Source organism: Hetaerina americana, unplaced genomic scaffold (assembly GCF_022747635.1).
Source record: "Hetaerina americana unplaced genomic scaffold, ioHetAmer1.1.p SCAF_2, whole genome shotgun sequence".
NCBI lineage: Eukaryota > Metazoa > Arthropoda > Insecta > Odonata > Calopterygidae > Hetaerina > Hetaerina americana.
In genome coordinates this window covers 1,682,234-1,707,277 of record NW_027286763.1, presented here as the reverse complement: position 1 = coordinate 1,707,277, position 25,044 = coordinate 1,682,234, and the positions used below count along the sequence as shown (strand labels likewise).

Genomic DNA, 25,044 nt, shown 5'->3' with positions numbered 1-25,044 from the left:
GTGAATATAATGCGCTGCTTAGTAGCATATTAATTTTTAGAAAATTGGAGTGACACAAAAATATGTGAGAATCAATATATTGTTTTTTCCGAACAGTCGCATTACCTTGGACGTATATGCGCATATATGAAATGGGAAAATCACTTTTGCCATGTTTAGAACCAAAACCAAACGCCAACAAGATAAAAATTAGTCAATATGCTTTATATTAGTAAGTGACGACCTGGCTTATTAGAAGAGGAGCGCAATGAAAGCGAGGAGCAAAATTTGATTAAACTGTATTTGCTTCATGAAACTACGCGGTCATTTTAAGTCGCTATTCAGATGTTAAATTGTGTAATCGATAGCTCCGTTGACATCCGCTATCCTTTCGCTACGCTGCTTCGAGTACGCTGCCTCTCCTCTGCCCAATCCCGTTCATTCTATTCAGCTTCAGTCGGATGCTAGGGGTGGTGTGGAAAGGTTGTCCGATGGTGAAGGGCAAGTTCGCTACTTAGTACTTAGTTAAAATGCCAGTGGCCTGTTGCTTACAAAGTGTTGAAATTGTAACCAGTGAACATCACCGACCTTCAAAAGTTTGATCAATAAAATTACATACAATGGCAGAAATGAAAACAATAGCCACTAACGGAGATATCGCTTATAGATGCCGACAGAATGGGATAATTCAGCCTCTTCTCACGGGTAAGTCAACTTTTATTTCAGGTCTTGGGTGAATGCTTGTTGTATCATAGCCTAGTTTTCAAATCCATTGGTGTACCACTGTTATTTACGATGCGCACGGCGCTTTTCTATTCGACATTCACAAGGTCGTTGACAAACCCGGCATGAGAAATTAATGAAACTTGAGTTTTCGAGTTTATTCTCCATGCATTTGGCAATGGAGTTACAAGGTACACGTATATTCACTTATACGTGTGTAACTATAATTTTGGATGATTTTTTTTACCCTTTTCATAGAATCCATAGCAAAGTTCTGTCATAGAAGCCTTGTGTAATCTTGTATTTTGATTCCATGAGATCTTTATTGTCCCTATTTTGTTCTTAAGTTAAATCTAGTCTTCTCTTTCAAGCGTTATAAGTTGTAAATATATTGACAACTGCTAGCTATTACAGTGCTTATAGCGTAGTTCACCGCAAATGATTGTGAAGAACGACAGTACACTTTGTCTCGACTTTATTACAGATCTATACCAAATTACAATGGCCTATGCTTATTGGAAATCTGGGAAAATAAATGATGTTGCCGTGTTCGACTTATTCTTCAGAAAAAATCCTTTTCAAGGAGAGTTCACAATATTTGCAGGCCTTGAGGAATGCTTGAAATTCTTGCAGAAGTTTCATTATTCCGATAGTGGTGAGTTAAAACCTGTTAATTAAATGTTATATTTTAAGAATTGAATTTTAGGAAGATAACTGGTGGTTTTAATGTTTTTAGTCAACCAAAATTATGTGATCATTTTCAGATATCGAATATTTGAAGCAGACACTACCTCCCACAATTGAACAAGAATTCTTCGAGTTTCTACGGCAGTTGACAGCCAAAGACATCACTGTCTATGCCATTGAAGAAGGTTCTGTTGTATTTCCTAGGTAAATGTTAGTGGAATAGCAATACCAGCTATCATGTACATATCTTCGTGCCAAATGTCATTTTATGTATTAAATTAGTAATTATTCATGCATATTATATTATTTTTATGAAAGCTCTTCAGGTCTAGTGTGTGGAAAGTGTAGTATTTACTGTAGAGTTTATTATAGAAGTATTTTAAAGGTGAATGTAAAAGTGTCACCTATGATAGCCTTATTAATTGCTGTCATTGTCGAGCATGTATTCACACCCGGATGTGTCAGGTTAAGAGAACGAGGCTGAGTTCTAAAGGGACTTTAGAACTCTGCCTCAAATTGGTGAATATCGATTTCGGGTAATTGGCCAATATTGTTGTTCATAAAGTAGAAAAAATAACCAAATACATAAATATGGATCGCAGGCATTTGTGTTTATCTCAATACCCTAAGTATAAACTGGCCTGAAGATTAAAAAAATACTATCTAAGACTAGCAAAGTACTAGCAAGTTAGTTCTCATTTGGATGCTGATCGACTTATCGTCTGCATGATCACATGCTTTCTTTAAAATATACATTACGTTAGAGTTGCTGTTTGTTTACGTTTTAGTTTTCTGTAATGTTGAATAGTACTAATTTGTCCAAAATTTTCTTTTTTCAGAGTACCATTGCTCAGGGTTGATGGTCCATTAATTATAGTACAGCTAATTGAGACTACTCTTTTGACACTTGTTAACTATGCCAGGTAAGTTAATAGGAATTCAACCCTGAAACCTGTCCATAATGTTAGTTCTAGCTCTCAGAAGAATCAAATGATTTATATTGTTTCATTGTAGTTGCTTCATTTTGCTCACAGATACATTTAAATTTGTAGGTTTTGAAATAAAATGCTTACCACATACTTTTCTTACAATTCTACTACATATCACTGTATTGTATGTTCATTCTTTAGTTTTTAAATCAAGTTTGAATATTTGTCTTTTGTTTACGGATGCAATTCTTGAGCAAAACAGCTGTTCAAAATGTACTCCCAATAATGCTCAAGAAGATTGTCCATGACTGCATTTTAAGGATTACCTATGTTATACCATGATAATGTGTACAAATATTGTTTACAATTTGATTTTTACATATTTCTGCATAACATGTTCATTTTCTTTACCGTAGTGGTTAGGTCCTTCAGGCTAATAATTGAGATTCACACTAGGCACTGTGTCCTTTGGGAGGGGAAGGTGGGAATATAGTTCCATTATCTGTTCATCCATACAGGAGTGGGGAAATGTTTTTATTTTTTCAATTTCTTTATAGCGATGAATTTGATTGAGGTACATCAGACCAAATTGTAAGAAAATGCATAAATTGAATATGTTTAATATTAAATATAAAAGTTGATGTAATATTTCTGGTTTACCCTTTTAGTGTCAAACCCTTCTCTCCTCTAAAGTATTGATTGCACTTGAATTTTCGTATTTTGTCATAATTTTTCATTCCAAACAAAATTTTTCAATAGTTTGATGGCCACTAATGCTGCTCGTTACCGAATGGCTGCTGGGAAGAATATAAAATTATTGGAATTTGGTCTTCGTAGAGCACAAGGGCCGGATGGAGGTCTTTCAGCATCCAAGTACTGCTACGTTGGTGAGTGTCCATGAAACCATTGACTAATCCAAGCGATTCCCCACCCCTCTTTATGCTGCATGCATCCCCAGGCTTAAATGGCACGTGTATTTCCTGTTGATGTCCTGTGAACCGTAAGTTATCGCCCCTCGCTAGAATGATATCATTTGCTCCCACGTCTCCTTTCCCAACTGCTTTATAAGTACGGTAAAATCATTGACAACTTCATGCCTCAAGCTTGCAATGATTTCTCACCCCATTGACCATGATGATCCATCTTGTATCAGAACTTAATAGTACGTTTCCCATGTGGAAAAAATCCATTGCATTAGGGCGAATGGTACACAAAGATGCACTCAAGCAAGGAAGTAAACATTAAAGAGCAGTGAGAAAGTTTTCGTGTCTTTGTGACTTTCACTCCTTTTGAATACCTGACCTATTTTCTCCTTCTTTAAATAAGAAGTAACCAAACTTGGGTAGTTCTGTGCACAAAAAATTTTTTTATAATCTTCATATTAATATCGCAAGTGTTGTTGAAAGGCCTTATGTAAATGCATGAAAGATTCACTTCCCAAGGCAGGAATCAGCGCAAAAGACTGTGTCCTGGAGTGAAGTCTCTTGAATGTGGGGCTAATTGAAGTGAAATGACTATCTGCGATTAGTTTAATTTCATCATTGCTCAAAACCTAATCTTATGACCCTGGAGTTACTTGAAAAGGGTTTGACCCAGATGACAGAGCCCTTGGCATAATATTTTCAATTTCTCTTTATATTCATCGATAAAATATTTTCTCAGTATTCAAGTCTCTTGGTTATTTAAAATAGTTATTTTATAGAAAATATATAGACATTTTATAGGTATTTTATAAAAAATAGTGCTCCTAAGTACGTATTCTATTTTTTTCTACGCTTATACATTTTTTGGTTTCCATCCAAACATCTTATTCACTGTCAAGTGTTAAATTATTTCATGTAAGACTTATGACGCAAAACCTAAAATGCTAGGTTAAAAGGTCACGCCATGAATTATTCCCAACCCAGGCACTCACATACTGTGCATGTTATGTGATTCTTCAAAAATATGGCTTCAAACATGCAAAGCAATGGGTACAAACTACTCTTGACCATTTGCATTCCCTTTTACTCTTTGTTCGTGTTTTTCAATCACGTCTGAAGGCTACAGAGATGAATCAATTGCTGAAATACAGTCCCTACATTCATGCAATCCATCAGTCTGCTGACACAACTAGTTACAATGATAATTCCCCTGAGTAATCACTCATTATTAGTTTTGTATTGTGATTAACCTTAGAAATTAACGAACATTTACATGAAATTATTGTGATGCTGCTGAGAAAATGGATGATTTTTCTTGTAAATCTACAAAAAGCATTCATTTGCCCCTAATTTGCTATGTTTGAAATGAGGTTTATTTCCTTTTTTCTTCCTTCTTCCAAAATATGATATGTCATAAAATAAAATAGTTTGTTTAGCATCAAAATTGTCTGAAATTACGACAGAAAAGGCAGTTGAGGTAGGAAATTATTGAAATGGGCTATAACATTAGTATAATGTTAGAATGGAACAATTTCTAGCCTAGAACATTTAAACGAACCAGCCTTTCTTTTATAATTCTTCTTATTTTTTTCAATATTGTGAGCAATTTCACAGATTTGACTCTCATGACTCACTGTTGGATAGTGTAGCATGGGGACCAAAGATTTTTCATGAAGGATATTCGTAAATGGCCCCTTATCTATCATATAAAAGCCAGACCCTAATAAAAGATTGTAATTATGTTTGTCCATTTCAAATGGTTTCCTGATTTTACTAATCTTCTTTACACTACCCCACTTCAGATATATTGGCATTGTGCCCAAGTTTGTCCTGTTTCTCCATGCTTCCGTGGGCAAAGTGGTAGCTCTCGCATTTCTTTTCAATCTAATGTAGTTTTGGGAGTTCAGCCTTTTTGTAATTATTGCAAAACCTACATTGTTAGGATATTTTCATATCTTAGACAAATTTTTTGGTCTGCACGTAACCTTTTTCAAATTTATCATATTTAGTCATTCATTATTTGATTCACAATTCAAATAAATCAGAATGTAATAAATAAAACAGTTTCAGGCATAACATGATGGAAATCCTTTGTGATAAAAGAAGACGCTGCTTTTTCACATCAAAAAGTTTCATTTACTTTTTCCTTGCAGCATAATATCTTCAACCAGAAGATGCTCTGCTGTAATGAAGCCTTGGTCTTAAAGAAAACATTTGGGCGCAGAAAAGCTGTCTCATTTCATTTGAAACTTATTAAAAATGGCAAATTGACTTGAAAATAGTATTATTCTGTGATTAATTTTGCCTTTGGTTCTTTAATAGTTGGAATGTTAATTCACCAAGAATTGATGCCATGGTGTCAAATTGTTTTTCAAGGAAATTATTTATTTTCTTGGATAGAATGAAAGAAACTTCAGTCAAAGGGTATTAAATGTTAATTTCAAATTGTAGCCTTACATGGACGTTAATGTTAACAATTTCTCCCTGTATTTTGTGGAGTGTCATTCCTCATGCAGCTATTGTTCATCAAAGGGTGTATAATGCCTAGCCCAGCCCGTGGGTGGTGGGTGAATTTTATGTAGGTGGTATTATTATGACTACTTAATGATGTTTTTCCATCCAGTAGCTGAAACGTTCATGCATGAAGCATAAGGCAATGTCCGTCTTAAGTCTTTAATTCTCAGCTGCCTAAAGAAGTCTAGTTTTTTTGCTAGTGACGCATTCTACATCCCGGTCTAGGCGAATGATTTTTACACTCTGAAATTGTTGCATTAAAATGCACATTAGCGGATGACTCTATTGATAGTTACTGTTGCGGCATCTCCCACAGTTTCTTTAGAATTCCTGAATAGTGTTCTTGTTTATTTCTATTATTTGTTTAACCTTTAAATTTATTTTGAGCTAAAGTGAAAGGCATTCTACGAACAGGCACGACCTCGAAATAAACCCCATGATGCTTTCCATGGATGAGTTCACAAATTGTCAATCAGGAGGCTTGGCATATTATCCTCATGGTTTTTATTGCCTTTAAAGATGAACATGCTGAAATAAAATTTTGCTTTCGTTGTGCCAGGAAGTACGGATGTTATTCATGAGAGAGATGTTGTGGGGATATTAGGGTGGGTACTTGTTGTAAAATATGAATTAAAATCAGGAAATAAGGTAATACAAAAAAAGATGAGACTGGTCTCTCTGCTTGCGAAGTGCTCGACAGATCACAATCAGTGAGGTGTCGCCATATAGTGGCGTCTGTGGCAATTAAGACAACACCACCGCCTTGCTTGTGGCTCCATCTTGATATGTCCCTGCGCAATAGCGATTCTTGTCTGAGCTTGCATCACATGCTTGCTGTACACATTCTTGCGTCGGTGAGAATGAAGGTGTTGAAGAAGAAGTGCGTGTGCATTTGGAGTTTTGTTTTAACCTCGGAAATGAATCCAAGAGTCGGACACAGTGTTTTCATCGGTACAACTGCTTCCAGTCTGGACAAGCCTCGGCCGAAGAAGAACTGAGAAGTGGACGACCATCAACGCCAACAAATAACGCTCACATGAACGTGTGAATGAGTAAGCGCTATGCAAACCATGGGTTAACTCTCGGGGAGATTGCCCATGAAGTTGACATTAGTTTTGGATCGAGATTTGAGATTCTGACAGAAATTTTGAGCGTGCAGCTTGTGGCATCCGAATTGGTTGCATTAGTGTCAATGGATGAACGGAGGCAAACGCGTCTCAGAGTGGAAGTCTTCCCCACGACCTAAAGAAGCCGGGTGGTCACAATCGAACATGAAGGTGGTGTTGATCATTTTCTTTGTTTGGGAAAGAATTCTTCATTATGAATAAATATGCACCAAAAGGACTAAGAGTGAATAGGCAGCGCCGTATAGAGGTCACGAGAAGGTTAAGGCACGCCATGTTGCAGAGGAGACCACAAATGTGGAAAAACAAGTCTTGGTGCTTTTATCATGACAATGAACCAGTGGACTCATTATGTATTGTAATAGATTTTTTGGCCAAAAGCGGTACGCTGGTTATTCCCCAGCCTCCCTACTCTCCGGATCTTGGGCCAGCAGACTTGACTATTTCCTAAGTTGAAATCCATCCTGAAGGAATGCCAATTTGAAACCATTGAAGACATCCAATCAAATTGTCTAGCAGACTTGGAGGCTATCTCAAAAGAAGCATTTCAGGTGGCACTCGAAAGCTGGAAAAACATTAGGAGTGTTGTATTGGTAAAGGCGATGAGCATGATTTAAGGGTAAACTAATAAAATCAAGTGTTTATTTACCGTCTCATCTTTTTTGACAAGACCTTGTGCAGATTTGGAAGCATATATAGTTTATATGTTTATGGTACTAGATTTCTGATGAAGTACATGTATAATACAATTGTGTGCTGTAAAATTTCTCCCATCCTTTAATTATCGGATAACTTCCTCCTCTGTTACAGTGCACACACTAAGTGTGCGATTGTGAGTCCTTCAGTTCTGAGAATGTAAGATCAGATGAGCATGTTTTGATTTTCCTTATCCTTTCCATCAGTGGCCAACACTAAGTGCTCATAATGGGAGAGTGGCTGGGTGATATTGTGTGTCAGTGACTATTCATTCACTTTTATTCTTCCTATGGTTTCACTTATTCATAATGGAGCCTTAATGATTAAATATTATGGGAATGTTATATTATGTAAAAAAGTGATGTAATATTTTCTCTGTTCTCTTTAACATTAAAATCATAGCTGTTAGCTTGTTTTTAAATTGTAATTTAACGTATATGTTAGGCATTGTTTTAGTGGGATGTTGGTGTTATTGTTTATTCAAGTTAATTTTTCAGAGTAATTGGAATCCATGTTTTTATGAAAATATTAATAAATTGAGGAGGAATTTTTTCATGGCCATAAACTACAGAGTTGCTATCAAGGTTCCGATGGAACCATTCGCAATACACTAGTGGTCCCAGATTTTGAGAGTTATACCAGAAAATTAAAGTGCGGGTATATTTGGAGGAAGAGCGTACCCATTATGACGTTACCGCATTTAGTTATCCAAACATTGTTGGGCTTCTTCGTGGATGCGAAGGCGAATAAATAAATGCGCATGCTGTGAATTATGTTTGGCGTGAATGCCTTGAGATCAATATTAACGGACCAATGAAAATTATTTGCCGGGACAGTATTGCGTCACCCTCATAAATAGGCGATGAGAAGATATCCCCATCCAGCAGTTCAATTGTTCTTATCATTTAGTCGTGTCAAGTTCGACCATAGCACCCCGTTCGGGTGCTTTCATTTCCACGTCAGAGAAGGAAGGGATGGCTTTCGTCATTTGAATGTGACTCAATCGTGCGCGACGCAATCTACCGGCTCCTGAGGTCAGTTGACTGTTTCACTAGCGAAATAATAAGATCACTCGATCCCGTCGTTATGAAAAGTTCTTAATAATCTTCCTGCGCAGTATAACTTTTTTAGGTATATCTTTTTTCCCGAACAATTAAAGAAAGAATCTAGCATTTTCCGGTAATTTAATGTGCTTAGTTCGTTTTCGCTTGAGGTGGACCATGAATGTGATCATTCTGATGGATCTTTTACTAAAAGATGTAGACTTAGTAATATCTTTTATTTTGATTTTAGGGGATTCAAATTGGATATGATGCAGGGAACTGTAAGCAGCATTAAGTCATTCCATTGATAAAGGTGAAGCTCCGTAAACAATATTTGTGAAATATTAATTCATTTTGCGCCTTAATTTCCCGTGTATTGTTAATATTGAGCAATTGTTGGTATCCGCTGGAACATTATGATGCATGGTAATGTCATTTAGGGGTTTGAATTACATCCTAGAAACTATCGCCAAGACTTGTAAAAGTGGTTGATAGTTCTTTTCGAAGAACAACGGAAAGCCTTTCCATCAAATCGCTACGAAATGTGGACTGGAATTAGGCTGATGAATTTCGCCATTCTCCAACTCACATAATTGATTTGGAATCAACAAACTTAGTTATCTGATCGGTATTGCATGTTTGTAAGAAATGTAATTGTCATTGAGTTTGCGTCCTTGTATTTCGCGGATGTGTTGCAGTTACACATTGCCTACCGTAGTAAAAAGTAATCGTGCGAAGTCTGCATGCCGCTCGGAGCTCCTCCATTATCCCGTAGTGCGTGTGTTATACAACCACCGTCCGTCATTTTAATTGGAGGTTTGTTTCGGCCACAAGAAATCTAATACTGGCGGTTGAATCTTGAAGGCTGAGAGAGGTTTCAAACTCAGGGTTTTATGTTGGTTAACGGTGCTTCAGGCGGACCGATGTAACCGGTATGACCTTGACTATTTGTCGGTTCTCATTCATCTAGACTGTGTGATTCGTAATAATTTTCTGGAAAAGCCTCCTCATTGTAATTTTCTATAAGTGAAGAAATCCTCTAAATGGCCTATATTCTTTGAAAATAGCTATTTAAAAAAACTTTTCTTTCAGCAGGGGTAAAAAGGAGAAGGAATATTGTATTAATATACATTTCTATTTCTAACCCTTAAAAAGTTGTTTACAATTAGGGTTTCCTGGTTAAAGTGGTACGGTGGATGTTTTGCACTTAAGGCGCTAATTTTGTCGAATGAAGAGGACACTGTTAAGGATATGCAATTGCAGCAAACATTTTATGGAAATCCAGGACTGTAATCGATATTCGCTTCGAAAGTTCCCAGGCTGTCTTCGTACTAAGGCATGTCTGGGGTCTGGACAAAGCAGAACGTGTGGTAACTCCGTATTCCCTCATGCCTACTTTATTTCATTTATGTGGAAAATGTTTTTATGAAATAGATAAATGGAAAATGACAATTAAGTACTGCGGTGATATGCATATAAAGTATATATTTTTATTCGTAGTTTTTCTTGATGAAGTGCAATGCATACATATCTAATTCAATGACTATTATCCAAATCGTGGCTTCTCACTGCTGCAGTGTTGCGTGAAATCACACGTCTCCTTTCCCATTTAATTGTTTACGTGAAAATACATTTTTAATCCAGGACGTGCATTCTTGCACAGTATTTTGGCGAACATAATGCACAAATGAATATTTTATTTTGAATTTTAGATACAATTAATTTTACACATTTTTCCAGGAGGAAAGCTAAAAGCGTCCAAAATAGTTCTAGCAGTTTTAAGGGATCTTCCAAAAACCTATCTTTGAATGATTGGGAGCTCTAGGCTTAGGCTTATCCTACTTACCCAAAGACGCTTGCTCACCCAAAGACGGGTATTCTGCTGTGCGTTGACAATGTGAATTGTGAATTCATAATCATAAGATATCAACACCACATTGAACTAGTCGAGAATCGTGTGAGAATTCATTATCTTTAAAAGCCCGCATCTTTTTGACTCGCATTCTCGCAGATTTACTGTCCAGAAGGGTACGAACAGACTAGCAACACCGTTGTTCATTCGAATTCGGTTGAATGAATATAATTAATTAATAGTTTCCCAATCTTCCATTCTTCTTGGTCTTAAGGCCGGATACTGGAGCTATAAATACATTGGGTGACGTTTGGGACAAAGAAATAGCTGAATTAGCCATTGAGGTTGCGGTCATTAATAAGAATTGGGAATTCGGTTTGGGAGACCAGTGAGAAACGGATGGAAGTCCAGGGGGGAAGGGGCGAGCGTCCCTTGAATTTTTGCTGTCAAGAGTTCTAACTTTATTCCTATCGTTCCCTTAGTTTTTTTTATTTTTCTCGCGTCCAAGGTGACCCAAGGGTAACCCTGAACGCTGTACGGTGGACTTGATAAAAGAAAAACGTCAGCTACCATTAAGAAACCACTCTTCGCAACTTCCAGAAAATAAACGCTCACAGATGTTGGTTCAGAATGTAGAAGTATATCAGATTGCGACATTCTCCTCCTTAAATTGCTTCGTTATTTTTATAATCAGAAGCATAGTTATGTGTTTATCTTGATGCTTTTCCAGGATTATCCAGATGAAGCCCGGATGATTTAAACGTGTGTGGGCAGTCACAGTGTTGTTCGTCCGTATTTTTGTCTGCATTTAAGTCGTAGTAACATAAACCATTTACATAAAAACAACATGAAAATGCCATTTACAATTGTGCGACTGACGTGATGTAATCCGAACCTTTTCGACTCCGACGATTGCCTCTGTTATGTTATTTTTCTTTCTCACGTTGAGAAGGTTTGTCATGCGTCCTCCAAGAAGTACCAGCGTGTTTGAGCTCTGCATGATCATATGTAATTCGAGGTTTTTTTGGGGGAAGAAAAAGATTTGGTGGGTATTTTTAGACGATGGTGCCCTCAGCACGTATTTAAGTCACCTCTCCACCTTGACGGCCAAGGTAAGTATTTTTAAAAGTATCTCGTCTAGTTCATTCGTTTTCACTAAAGAACTTAATTTATTCCAAAGAAACTGCGGGAGATGCCGCAACAGCAACTTTTAACGGAGTCATCCGCTAATGTGCATTTCAATGCAACAATATCAGAGTGTAAAAATCATTCGCCTTGACTGGGATTCGAACCCAGATCCCTCAATATCCGGTCGAGTGCTTTAGCCAGTTAAATTGTTGCATTGAACTTAATTTATCTTTTGTTTTCTCCGAGCAATGAGGTACATTTTCGACTCGAACTCGTGGCTGAGTATTTGTAATGTTCGGAGGTTAACTGCCCTTCATTTAGCGTGTTGTGCGTTTGAGATTGAATTCTCTTGAAAAGGGCAACCTTTTTGTATTTTTTAAATTCATCATAAGTAGGCATTTGAACTTATGAATGAACATTGGGTGGGTGACATCATTCGGATTTGACCTTGGCCTCCGATCGAAGGCTCTTATCGAGTGTATGGTAGTTTTTCTGCACTGTGTAACATTCCTTTAGTTGACACGATATTTAGAGTCGCAGCAGAATTGGATTTCATCTCTTTAGCTGAGCGTATCTTAGCAGATAGTTTACGAAGTGGTAAAAAATGTTCCCGTCGAAAGCAAAATAGCATCTGCGTTCGTCTAATGGAAACTTTGTGTATTCCGTTTTGTGTGTCATAACTCGAAACATCGTCGGCATGGCGATTAAATTTAGGACTTGTAGACTAAATTTGTTTGCAGTTTCCGTATTTTGTCGTAATTAGATAACTTATAATTGCCAAGTTAGAGTGAATAAATGATAAGTTGCCTTATCCAGTCTACGAATTGTGGTTAATCATGCCTCTTTTATGGTATGCCGCTCTACTAAAGTATTTGCTTACTTTGTAAAACATAAAAGAAACAGTTCATCAACAAATGAAGAATTCAAAACTAGATAAATATTTTGTTCTGCTTCAATGCCTCGCCACACTTTCATTCGTGATGCTATTCGCTGTATGTCAAACAAGTTTTCTGATCGCTTGCTAATTGTTAGTATTCTTTCGCTCATTGCTGAATTGTGCCATGAACTTAATTTGGAAATCGATCTCAGAACGAGGAACATGAGGTGTCTCCGGAGCAAAAAAATATCATGTAGGTGCTTTTTTTGTTTCGGAGACCAAGCAGCATAAGGCTGTGACGGAGGCGGAAGAATGATGCAAGAATAGGAAAGGTTAAGAGAAAGCGGTAAAAGTGTCAGCGGCCGTCCTTGTTGCAGCGATAATATTTTCCTCTCTGCCGATTTTGTATGTTATACAGATTGTTTAGAACGCCTCCGAGAACTATTGTACATCGTTTGGGACTTATAAAATACCTCTGCACAATACGTAAAAGCACTCGCTTCCGTGAAAAATTGCCTTCTTTACAGTCCCTCTTGCTTACTCGACAAATTTACGTCAGTGGAAATGTCAATCTTATCTTTTCCTTGGTGGCCCATTCTTTCTTCCGTCACGCCCTTCACAACCTGCGCACCTCTTCATGTCTGCCGCACACCCTTTCCCTGCTCAACCCAACCCGAGTTGCCCAACTTAGGGCCACCGGCGCTCGCACGACCCATCCAGCCCTTCCTTCGTCTCTCTCCTCCATTCGACGATCCTCGTATTTCCCCAACGGCCGAGTAATTGAACTATATAACATCACGCATCTCGTAAGCATTTTTCCTTTATTTTTTGTCCTGCCGTAACTCGGTGTGCCTGGGTTTAGTTCCCACATCCTTTGCTGACGCTATTATTCCCCTAGTTTTCTTAATAGAACGCCCATTTTTGTACCAAATCACTGCTTAAATATGCGAATTGTTCCACCTGCTATAATTTTATAATCTCCTACTTAATGTTCAACTTGTCCTTTCTCTTTCTTGAAAAGTTTTCTTTCAGTTTTAATGATAATTCTTAGCCTGAGAATTCAACCATTATATCCGTCATGCGTTCGACATTGACTATACTAGTTAGATTGACTTGCTTACTGCGTAGAAAGCTTTGTCGACCGTGAATGTAATCGGCTCGTGTGTTTTTTTATTGTTTTTCTACCATTTCCTCAGGCATGTCATTTCAATTGTTCGAGCGCTAATGGAGAATCCTGCTCTATTCCCTTCCTTATCATCTACTCTCTCTCTCGTGCATGGCATACGAACTGCCCCAACTTCAACTTTAACGGAGGAGTCACTCGCTGGTATAGCCTCGGTAGCTCAACTAGCCGAAGCACTCCGCCGGAAATGCCCTGAGATCCCGGGGGAAAATCCAGAGGAGAATCGTCTTCAGAAATTGAAATTCTTGTATTCGTTACTTTTTTTCAGTCGCATTCTTCAAACTTTTTTCATTAAACGTTTATATTTGCAATCTACTCTTGTATTCTGCAATACTTCCAATAGTGGTCCGAGCTGCTCCTATCCGTCCGGAAAGAAAGGCATCGTATATTCTATATTCCTGATGATCTTTTAAAAACTTCCATGCTGCTTGGGACCATTTACAATTTCATCTTTTCTCATCGCCTGTTTGTGCGACCCTTTTCAGTGTGCTTCCTAAGGTTGAGATCTGTCACTCATAATTAGTGGCATTCAATCCTTTAGGTCACTACAGAATACTGGCTCGTCAATAAGTTTTTGTCCTCTGCGTGAGCTCTTTTAAAGTTTAAGAGTGTGGCTTTGGAGTTTTATTTACATTCTCATACTCAACAGTGAATGCATCAGTGTAGCATCCAGTTTTGTCGAGGGCATCCGAGTTCTACCGGTTTTGAACGCCGTATCTGCCGGGTTATTTAACTTTGATTGCCCAGCTCTCCCGAAACGTGCACATTTAGGAAGAATTACAAATTATCCACGGTTTAGTTAATTTCCTAAAGGTTGGCCCGAAAAAGCAAGTAATGTTTAAGTAGTTCATCGTCTGCGGAAATCGTTTCGATTTCAACAGCGTCCAGCTGTCTCGTCTCCTTGCCGCTGATCTAAGCAGAGATTTTCAGAGAAAAGATGATTCCCCGAATATTCTGGATACATTTCAATTCATCCAGATTTTGGCAGCTTTTCAATGATTTAAAATGAATTATGAATCATTGTAGATACGATTCTTTCGTAGATGCCTGAGTATTATCCTCAGACATTTCTTCGTAAATTTTCTGATTCGTAACTCTGCCATATGGCGGAAGGAATGCTTATTTTCCGAATATAGTAATTTTTTTAGAACTCTTAAACGTCGCCGTATTCGGCTACCCTCGTGGGAGCTGAGCGCTTAATGTCTGCTTAGTTTAATCAATCCTGGATGACATATAAATTGTTTCTTGATGGGCATTATTACTTCAGGGATGCTATGTCAGTCCGTTCGGGGAGTGTATCTGTGTCATGGGACAATTTTAAGATGTGATTATTATTTTGAGTTCTCATCCTGCCCTTTCATTTTTATTACCCCTTATTTGTTGAATTTGGGATATTGTGTTCTGGTTAAACCTTTCTCAAGGGGTCCGCGATTGGAATTCCCTCTACATGTAGCAGGCGTCAGTGTCTCCATGAAAATTATGACACAGGTATTTGTACCCACGTATGTTCGAAATCCACAATGTTGATTTGTGTGTGGGCGATGCATACGGTGTTTAATAGTTTTATCACACACCTGAAGTAATTTTATGATTACAATATACAGGGTTGCACCCAAAAGTGGTAGGACTGATTTTTTTACAAGAATTTTATTGACGATATACTTACATCGACTTAATAATCTTCAAAGTATGCTCCTTGAGCTGCTACACACTTAGTATAACGTTGCTCCCATTCCCCGTACGCCCGCTGGAAATTTTCTTTGGGGATGCCGTTGATGACCCTCGTCGAAGCCTCTTGAACGGCCTTTATCGAGTCAAAACGTCGTCCCTTGAGCTGTCTTTTCATCTGGGGGAAGAAGAAGAAGTCCGGTGGTGCCAGGTCGGGAGAATAAGACGGATGCGGCAACGTGGCAACGCCGTATTTGGCCAGGAGCTGTCTGACGACGAGCGCGCCATGGCAGAATTTTCGGCACCATCTTGGCGCACACCTTGCACATGGCCAAATCCTGTGAAATAATGCGTTGGACGTTGGATGCAGACAGACTGAACTGGTCTGCAATATCTTCACTGGTTAAGCGTCGGCAGTGTCCTCACTCTGTCCACATTCGCGCCGGTTCTTGCCGTCGACGGCCGTCCGGAGCGATGATCGTCTTCAACGAGCTCCCTACCCTCTTTAAACAACTTGTGCCACTCAAATACTGTGGAACGGCTTAAGGCAGTGTCCCCATAAGCCTGCTTGATCATATCGCGGGTCTCAGTTACCGTCTTCCCGAGTTTCGCACAAAACTTCACGGAATAACGTTGCTCTAAATTCAGATTCATTTTGTTTTTCGACGCGGACAAAATCTTGCTTCACTAAAAACGGTGTCCTCACTCAACGACAGCCCGCAGGCGACTGAGGTTGGTGTCGGTCTGTTGCTAAGAGCCCCCTCCACCTTACCCTGCCAGGCAGACCCCCCTCCACCGCTCCGTTCGCGCCAGAGAAAATCAGTCCTACCACTTTTGGGTGCGACCCTGTATTTTCCAAATAACGTCTTGTTGAAGATTGGACAATACTGACCATTGCAGGGTTACAATTTCTTAGATTTATAGTTGATGGCTCATCTTCGATTATTCTTTGTTATGCGTTCAATGCTTATATCAAATACCCTCTTGAAGTATGCGTAGGCCTTCATTTGCGTGTTCAGGATGCTCGTGTTGTTCACCAGTATCGATATGTGGCATTCTACAAAGGCACACGAGAGAGAACACCGGCCATCAAGTTTTAAATGGATATTCCTAATCATCATTACTCTACGTCCCTGTCATCAATTCCCTCCTTGTGAAAGCTCCTTTGTCTAATGCAATTCTTCTCCTTATGACTTTTGATCATTTTGGTCCAAAACACTTCCGAGATATGTAAACTTCCATCTGCTCTAGTTTTTGTCCTACTACTTGAATGTAACTTAGCCTTTCTCTTTCTGGACATTCGCATAACCTTTGTTTTATTTTTATTTATTCTCATCCCATATCTGTTGCGCTGACTTTCCAATTCAATCGGAATTGATTGCAACCCTTTGGCTGACTAACCAACTGCAGCTTGGTCATCTGGAAAACTAAGTGATTTTACGAACCCCCCCCCCCCCCCCAACTTTCATCCCTGCCTCCAGTTATTCCCATGCCTCTTTAATAATTTCCTTCGCATAGTATTCGTTCAATAGCATCGTTCATAATGAACAAACCTGCCTAACTCCTCTTCCTAACACTGCCCATCCGGACTCCCCGTCCCCCTCTCGCACTTAAGCAGTCTGAGGCATGTACAGGTTCCGGATTAGCCTAGCCTCCTATCCCTCCAATCTATTCCTATTTTCTGTAATATACTCATTAGTTTTTCCCAATTCACTCTATCAAACGCTTTTTCAAAATCTACGAAACGGGCAAATACCTCCTGGTTGTATTCTATATTCCTCTCGATTAATAATCTCATTACTGCAATGGCATCACGCGTACCTCTCCCCTTCCCAAACCCAAACTGGTCATCCCCTAAGTAATCATTTGCCCTTCTCTCCATCTTTCTGTTAATGATCCTGAGAACCACTTTAGCTGCGTGCGAAATCGAAATTCTTATTCTGTAGTCCTCACTTGATGTAGCCTTTACCTTTTCAGAATAGTAACTAACACTGGTTTCGCCAAGTTTATCGCCAAGTTCCTTCCTCATAGATACTACGAATCAGCCCATATAGCCTCTTCCTCCCACCTTTCCCTTGACCTTTTAATAGTTCCGTAGGAATGTTGTCTATCCCCGCGGCCTTACGTGATTTCATCTTTCTTAATGCCCTTTCTATCTCAATGTCGAGTATGCCTGGACCTAAGTTACGAGGGTCATCCGGAAAGTAGTACCCGTTCGTGAAATAAAAAGACAAAAGTAAATATTAACAAACATAAAAAATTTTATTTGAAAGAGGATACTTTAAACTACTTCTCAACATAATCTCCAAGCAAATTAAGGCATTTGTCATAACGTGTGACAAGTTTCTGTATTCCTGCTGCATAGTCCTTCGCCGCCAGCTCATTGAGATACGCGAGGGACCCATCTTGCACAAATTTTTGCATAATGCAGATGGTGTTTAACAATTTCATGAACAATTGTTCGAGAAACATTGGGAAAATGCTCACAGATGTCATCAATTGTGACGCGCCGATCGTTCCTCACGAATTCGTCAACTGAGCTCACCAGTTGGTCTGTAATGACAGACGGTCTCCCCGAACGCTCATCGTCGTGTGTGTTCCCCCTCCCCTTGTTGAAGTTGCGACACCACCGCCGAACAGACGACTCGTCCATTACATTGTCTCCATACACCTCCTTTAATTGGCGATGAATATCACATGGGCGAACGTTTCTTGCATTGAGGAATTTAATCACTGCCCTCACTTCACAACTGGCGGCGTTCTCAATTTTTTTAAACATTGTAAACAATCACAGAAACAACACAGGCAATGCTAGCGTCACGCAACTTGGCTCAGAGAAGGCAGACAAGCCACTGAAGCTATCTGACCTCGTCCAGCGACTACTCGCGTCGTCAGCACTTCATGCGGCACGAACGGGTACTACTTTCCGGATGACCCTCGTATCTTCTTATACGCCAAGTTCGTTTTCTAAGTCCAAGATTGGTAGCCTAAGATCTTAACCATACAGTTCTTCTATATATTCATTCCATCTTTCTTGGATATATCCTGGTTCAACTAGTATTTTACCCGACTTATCTCAACTGTTGACACAGATTTTCCCTTCTTACTTCCCAATAGTGTTTAAACCTTCTTGCATAGTGCGCTAATTTTACCCTTCCTCTGCAAACTATCCAATTCCTCACACTGTCACTTCCACCATGATTCTTTTGCTCGTTCGGCTACTCCCTTCTGCCATTCTCCTCGATCCCCGTGCTCTCTGAGCACACCACCCTTAGTCGCCATTATTGGACGACTTTAGGTGGGAATACAAGAATGAATGTCTCATTCACAGTGGACGGATTGAAATCTTCCTAAGACTCCTGATTAGCACGTATTTGTTGTCCCGCATATCATCTGCAAGTTGAATTTAAGTTGTGATTACGTGGGGATCTACGGGTATAAATACTCCTTTCGTTGAATTGGTGCCTAGCAAATAGCAAAAAGTTCTTCATAACAACTAGATGTTTCCTAGTTTATTTATAATATTACGGATTAGCCTCATCACCCGAATTCCTAAAAAAATGAGGCATACGAAATTTTGTGACATGAAAAGCTTACACTATGGAAAGGCATAAGTATTTTACGTCGTAAAAACGAAAATATTATGTTAAATGTTTGTGAAAAACCAAAAGGTATTTTCCTTCTAATATTTAATTTTTTTTAACTGAAGATACTAAGTCTCTTGTAGAGGGCGGGACAGCATGGACTCCCTGATTTGAGGTGTGAATTGTAAAAAAATCAACCAAGATAATTAAAAAAGGTTTTTATCTCTGAAAAGTACATCCTATGCCATTGTTTTTCATTACGCTTTGAAAATTATTGCATCCAGGTGACGACCTTGGTGAGCGCTGCACATGTTGAGTCGTTGGAAAAAGTTTTCGAAAACTCTTCTCAGGATATCTTGCATTATTCCAGCGATGACATCTGTAATTGCCTCCTTAAAAGCTTCCAAGGTCCTTGGTCAAACCTCACCTTTGAGTCATCCACAATGAAATAAATCGCATGGGCTCGAATGCGGGGAGCGAGGGGACATCCCCTCGTAAGGAGATCAGGCGGCTGGCTGATAAGTTGTTCTGGCGGGATTTGGCGTGAATGACGGGCGGTATGAGCCATCCTGTTGAAGCCAAAAGGCTTCTGTGTGTCATATTCCTCACCGTACTCTTCCATTTGGGGGAGTAAAATGTTCCTCAGCATCTCGCAATAGCGCACATTAACAGTTGAACCTCGAGATTCCAAAAAGTAAGGCCTAATAATACTCATGGAGAACACAGCGCACCAAACAGTCACTTTGGAGCTACGAAGAGGTCTTGGGTGAAGTGCGCGAGAGTTGTCAGTCGCCCAGTAACGAACAATTTGCTTATTTACTGAGCCGGAGAGGTGAAAAAGAGGTGAGGCGGTTTGGATCCATGTCAAAAATGAGCTCGCGCCGAGAGTCTCCTTAGCGAAGGGCGGCAGAAGACAGCAGGGATAAGAGGAGCGTTTTTACGTCGAGAAAAAAAAAACCTTTTGAGTTTGAATGAAAAAGATTTCATGTCACTTTCCGCTTAAAAAAATTGAACGAAGCGGCGAGTAACTATGAGAAAAAGAATTGCTTGATTTTCATATGATTTCTTTGAATCTTGAAAGAAGTATAAAGATAACTGGATTCTATGTCTCTGTCGGAAACTTTTCAGAATTCAAAATTGTCTCGATTGTCATTTTTTAAGGCCGAAACTTTTCTTAAGTACATCTAATTTATATTTTTAACTGAAAGGATGTGATTCTTTGTGAAAAGCAACTTTCTAACTTGAGCCCATTAGTTCATAAGAAAATTATCGTCACGCAGTAAATAATTGGACGTCTCTTTGCTCTTAATTGCCAATCCATGAAAAAACCCGCTGATAGGTAAATTTCCATATATTTACGATAAGAAATTTTTCGCTTTATTGATTATGTTTCCATGGTTACTCTTTGTGATATTTCTAGATGTTATATATGTAAAAACAATATCAGTGGACCTCTTGTACAACTTCCGCTCTCCTCTGTGCTTGTCCATGTTGGTTTAATTGTTCTCTTTAATGGTTTATAAATGCAGGGCTGTTTTCTTATGTATAACTAAAATGTTGTTCATTGTGATCATTTCATTCTTCTTCAATAAATGTATCTTTTTTGTCGTTTTGAAATTATACATAGCAAAAGTACGGTTTAGATGATAGAAACAAAGCAATTCCACAATTAATATTATTGTTGACCATGGTTTCGCCACTGTGTGGCATCATAAAAAAGGGACGGCTGAAATAAATATGGCGCATTTAAAGGAATTTGTAATAATAAGTATGAGTCGAATACTCCTTTTGAATGTCAATGTCAGTGACGATCGAAATCCACCGATATAATTCAACCATGGAGATTTATAAGCATTTAATTTGAAACTGGAATGTTACCAAATGGAAGGCTACCGAAAGCTCTGAAGAGCCACTCAGCTAGGCAACAATTTTCTTAAACTTGAATGTAAAAAAGATTGGACCGAAAACACGATGAGGTAAACGGATATATGCCATCCGTCAACTTGTTTCTCTTCCCTGATACATTTGTATTCGTGATAATTGTCTATTTTGTTTCGGTTTCCCGGCGACAGGTAAATGGACTGACATGTTACTGGAAGGCAAAGAAATGAGGAACCGGCCAATGTCTGCGTCCAAGTGCGAGTGTTTGGTCCATGATAACCCATTCATATCCAATCCGGGAGCCTTCTGAAATTGACGTGAAACGCCCCCTTTGCCATTCATCATGACGTTCTGGGGGAGGGCAGCAATGTTTACCCTCGAGTAATTAAAATAAATTATTCTTCCGTGTCTCAAATCTGATGTGATATTCCCATAAGGCAGTGTTGTGAAAACCTCAGGATCGAAAAGTGCCACAAAGGTGAAATCCATAATTTCTAGTTCGTAGGTCCGAGGAGAGTAATTCCAATGGTGATTTTGATTTATTACTCAAGGAAATAAGAGTGAAGGTGTATTTAAGCTCCCTTTTTTTGATATTTTCCCCTGAAATTGAGTAATTTGTCCTTGTAAACACTGATGTAATATTTATCCGACGAAATAATGGTTCTCCGGATCCTTCTGAATGAAGATACTACCTTGATCAAAAAGTTCCCGGAATAACCACCGTGTGGCGCTCCCATCGTTCCGATTTGAGTTCTGCTTTTTTTGTTAAATTGGTACATCTGTTGTTGATATTCCCTTTAAATCTTAGTGTCATAACTTGACATTTGCAAAAGTTACGGTCGGTTTTCGGTATGTCCATCAGTGCTTCCTGCGATTTTTCCATTACTTCCTCTCGGCTGCTAAAACGCGTTCCCCGTAATGGTTTTTTAACTCGATTGAACAGAAAGAAGTCACAGGGAGCCAAATCAGGTGAATTCGGTGGCTGTTGGATGGTATTTGTTGCATTTTTCGTCAAAAAATTACGAATAATGATAGCACTGTGCGACGGTGCGTTATCATGGTGCAAAATCCACGAGTTTTCTGCCCACATTTCTGGTCTCTTTCGGCGAATTGCTTCACGCAAACGTCTCATAACGCCCAAATAATACTCTTTGTTTACTGTCTGGCCTTCTGGCAAAAATTCATGATGCACTACACCGTTGTAATCCATGAAAACCGTCAGCATTGCCTTCTTTTTTGACTGAAAACGACGTGGTTTTTTTGGTCTCGGCTCATTTGGTGAACGCCATTCACTTGCCTGATGTCTGGATTGCGTGTCGTACTCATAAACCCACGTCTCGTCTCCAGTAATGATCCTTTTGATGAATGTGGGATCGGATTCAGCCTCGCAAATCATGTCTTTTGCGACGTCAACACGGTCTCTTTTTTGCATGAAATTGAGGTCTTTTGGCACCAACTTTGCTGCTACACGACGGAAACCCAAATCATTAACCACAATGTCTTGGGCGGATCCATAGGCAATGTTCAAGTCCTCCGCTATTTCTCTGATGGTTAATTTGCGGTTATTGACCAACATTTCTTTTACTTTATCAATTTTTTCACCGACTTTCGATGTCGATGGTCTGCCACTGCGTTCATCATCTTCGATTGACTCACGACCACTTCTGAACCGCTCGTGCCACTGGTAAACGACCGTTTTTTTTAGAGAATCGTTGCCGAAACACTTTTCCAACATTTCCAACGTCCGTGCGCCACTAAATCCGTTTTTTACGCAAAATTTAATACAAGTTCGTTGTTGCAAATTTAAATCCATTTCTGAAATTGTAAAAAATCGCCAACACACACAGAGATAGATGTACTCTTGGCTACGTAACTTTTGCAAATGTCAAGTTATGACACTAAGATTTAAAGGGAATATCAACAACAGATGTACCAATTTAACAAAAAAAACAGAACTCAAATCGGAACGATGGGAGCGCCACACGGTGGTTATTCCGGGAACTTTTTGATCAAGGTAGTATGTCTTCTGATTTTCAGTGCAGTGAGTATTAATTCATTCTATTGGAACGATAACAATTTCCACCCCTATGAATCACCTATTGGAAGTTACGTTGGTATTTCATCTCTAAATTTAGGTGCCAATGGTTCAGAAGTGGCAGTCATCAAGTCCATTGTTCTCGCGAAAATGTATCATTTCTTTATGTTGTTTTAATTACTGGAGAATTCCTCGGTCAGTGCAGGTCAGTCATTTGATGATTTTGCAAATATCTTTGGATGGAGGCTGACCGACAACACTTTCTTGCTTTGCGTCACGCATTCGAAATACGAGGGATGGTGGAGGAGTGGTTTGAAGTTGCGTCAGAATGTGCCCCCTTCTCAGCTTCACTCACTAGTGCGGGATAACTGGAAGCTTCGAATTCCAGCAAAATACTCTCCAGGAGCCACTGCAAATAATCGAGTATTTTGGAGCTTGCGTGGCGGCACATTCCGGCGAGGAGACGCAATCCTCCACGCATCGGGAAATGAAGTGGTGGGGGGAGGGTCATCTAGGCCAAACTGGAAACTTGGAAGAAAGTAATACGCGAGGCAACATTGGCTCGACGTTCCTTCCTGGACCCGACCTCGCCTACCGTCCTTAAATCATACCACCTGGATGGTGTTTAATATTCATAAAAAAATTATTTCATAACATCTCTATTATCTCGTAAATGTTTTCAACGCTGCCGGAAATCAGGATCGCCTAAATGGACACTTTGCGTAGCGCGAATGATGCGTGCCTACAATTGCACTGATTCGATTACAGGATTGCAGTGTACTCGTGAATGATCGTCTGGAGATTCACAATGTCTTTCCCCGCCTGTATGGATTGGAATTTTAGGGAAATATTTCTCAAGACCTGATATCCTCAGACACCTCTTACCGTAATCCTGTAGCCATATTATCACTGATAGCAGATGCCACCTTTATGAATTATGTACGAAGGAGAAAACCATCGCGGTGGTCATCGCAAAAGTTGGTGTTGTTAGGTAAGAATAGAGCTGACCCTAATCAAACTGAGGTCCAGAGACGTATGAAATTCAGATGGGGTACGGGGGCCAATGCCTTTCCCTGTCGCTCACAAAAATGTGATCCGATTTAAAGCCTACGAAGGACCAAAATCTTGTGTGAATGTGAGTGAGGAAGGGCCCTCAGGGTGGCCGTTGATCGTTTGGTCATCAAACATCGGGGATGGAAAATTACATTAATAATCTTGGTATTAGTCTGTGAATTTACCGAGAAGGTGTATTGTCGTGTGACGCATTGAAGTCGTATTGACACATTGAAGATGTGTGAAGTCGGTATGATTTGTACACTCATACACACTGTTCCTTGGATATAGTATTCTCATAATATGGAAGAATTTCACTCGGATTATGTTGTCGTTGTGTACATGGTACATTTTGCGTCATGGCCAATAGCGTTAAAATAAGACAGTGAATTCGGTGAAATTTCATGAAAATGGAACAATTTTTTGACATTGAAATACGGTTTGCCGTGGAAACTTCATATGCACGTAACATTTCTGGTTTCCGCATTCCTCGTGGTTTTTGTCTTTTTATTTACAGAATATAGAATCTGCAGATAAGAGATGATCACTTCCAGATTAGTTAGGTCTAGATGTCATAGATTTTTGTCCCCGCTGACATAATTATTATTGACGCGGGGGAGTAATAAAAACGTAGAATAGCATAGATATTAAGTTTGTAGAAAATCGTATGTATCGTCGAAAAGATTGTGGTATACAAGCCATTAAATTATATTTCCGATAGATTAGTGTCTGCGTTTCTCGTCGACTTGGAGAGGCTAACGCAAACGGTGGTCTGCTTCGTTAGAGCAACTTCTAAAGAGGTTTTACTTTCGCTCATTTCTCGTCTTTTGTGGTGGAATCTGCAGAGGTTTTTATAGCCGCAGTTACGCAATTTTATGGTTACGCTCAAACAATCATGGCCATTCAGAATACGATAGCAATAAAATCCAGTTTTTATAAAGACGACCTTGTTAACAAGGAAGAGTCATTGATAATCATTTACTGAGCCCTTAAGGTAAATTAAAAAATATATATTACGTAATATGTATTACTGTTAATCGAAAAACATACTAATGGTTGATATGAATCGTATTGGCTTCGTGTTACTATCACATTCTACATTTCTTGTCGTCTGCTACGAGATACATTTTAGTTACGCGTGTCCCATAGTTTACATTTGTTGGCA

At 39.2% G+C, this 25,044-nt stretch overlaps 1 protein-coding gene across 5 annotated transcripts in view; it reads left to right on the top strand.

Moving 5' to 3' along the window:
- Window positions 1-382: 382 nt before the first annotated feature.
- The window catches only part of Naprt (nicotinate phosphoribosyltransferase), a 69,248-nt gene continuing 44,586 nt past the window's right edge, over window positions 383-25,044 (top strand). For all 5 annotated transcript variants that reach the window (XM_071585970.1, XM_071585973.1, XM_071585971.1 and 2 more), the window contains exons 1-5: window positions 383-684; window positions 1,187-1,357; window positions 1,467-1,593; window positions 2,229-2,312; window positions 3,078-3,205. In XM_071585970.1, the coding sequence (XP_071442071.1) occupies window positions 600-684; window positions 1,187-1,357; window positions 1,467-1,593; window positions 2,229-2,312; window positions 3,078-3,205 (595 nt within the window). In that variant the 5' untranslated portion in view covers window positions 383-599. The remainder of the gene's footprint in view (window positions 685-1,186; window positions 1,358-1,466; window positions 1,594-2,228; window positions 2,313-3,077; window positions 3,206-25,044) is intronic.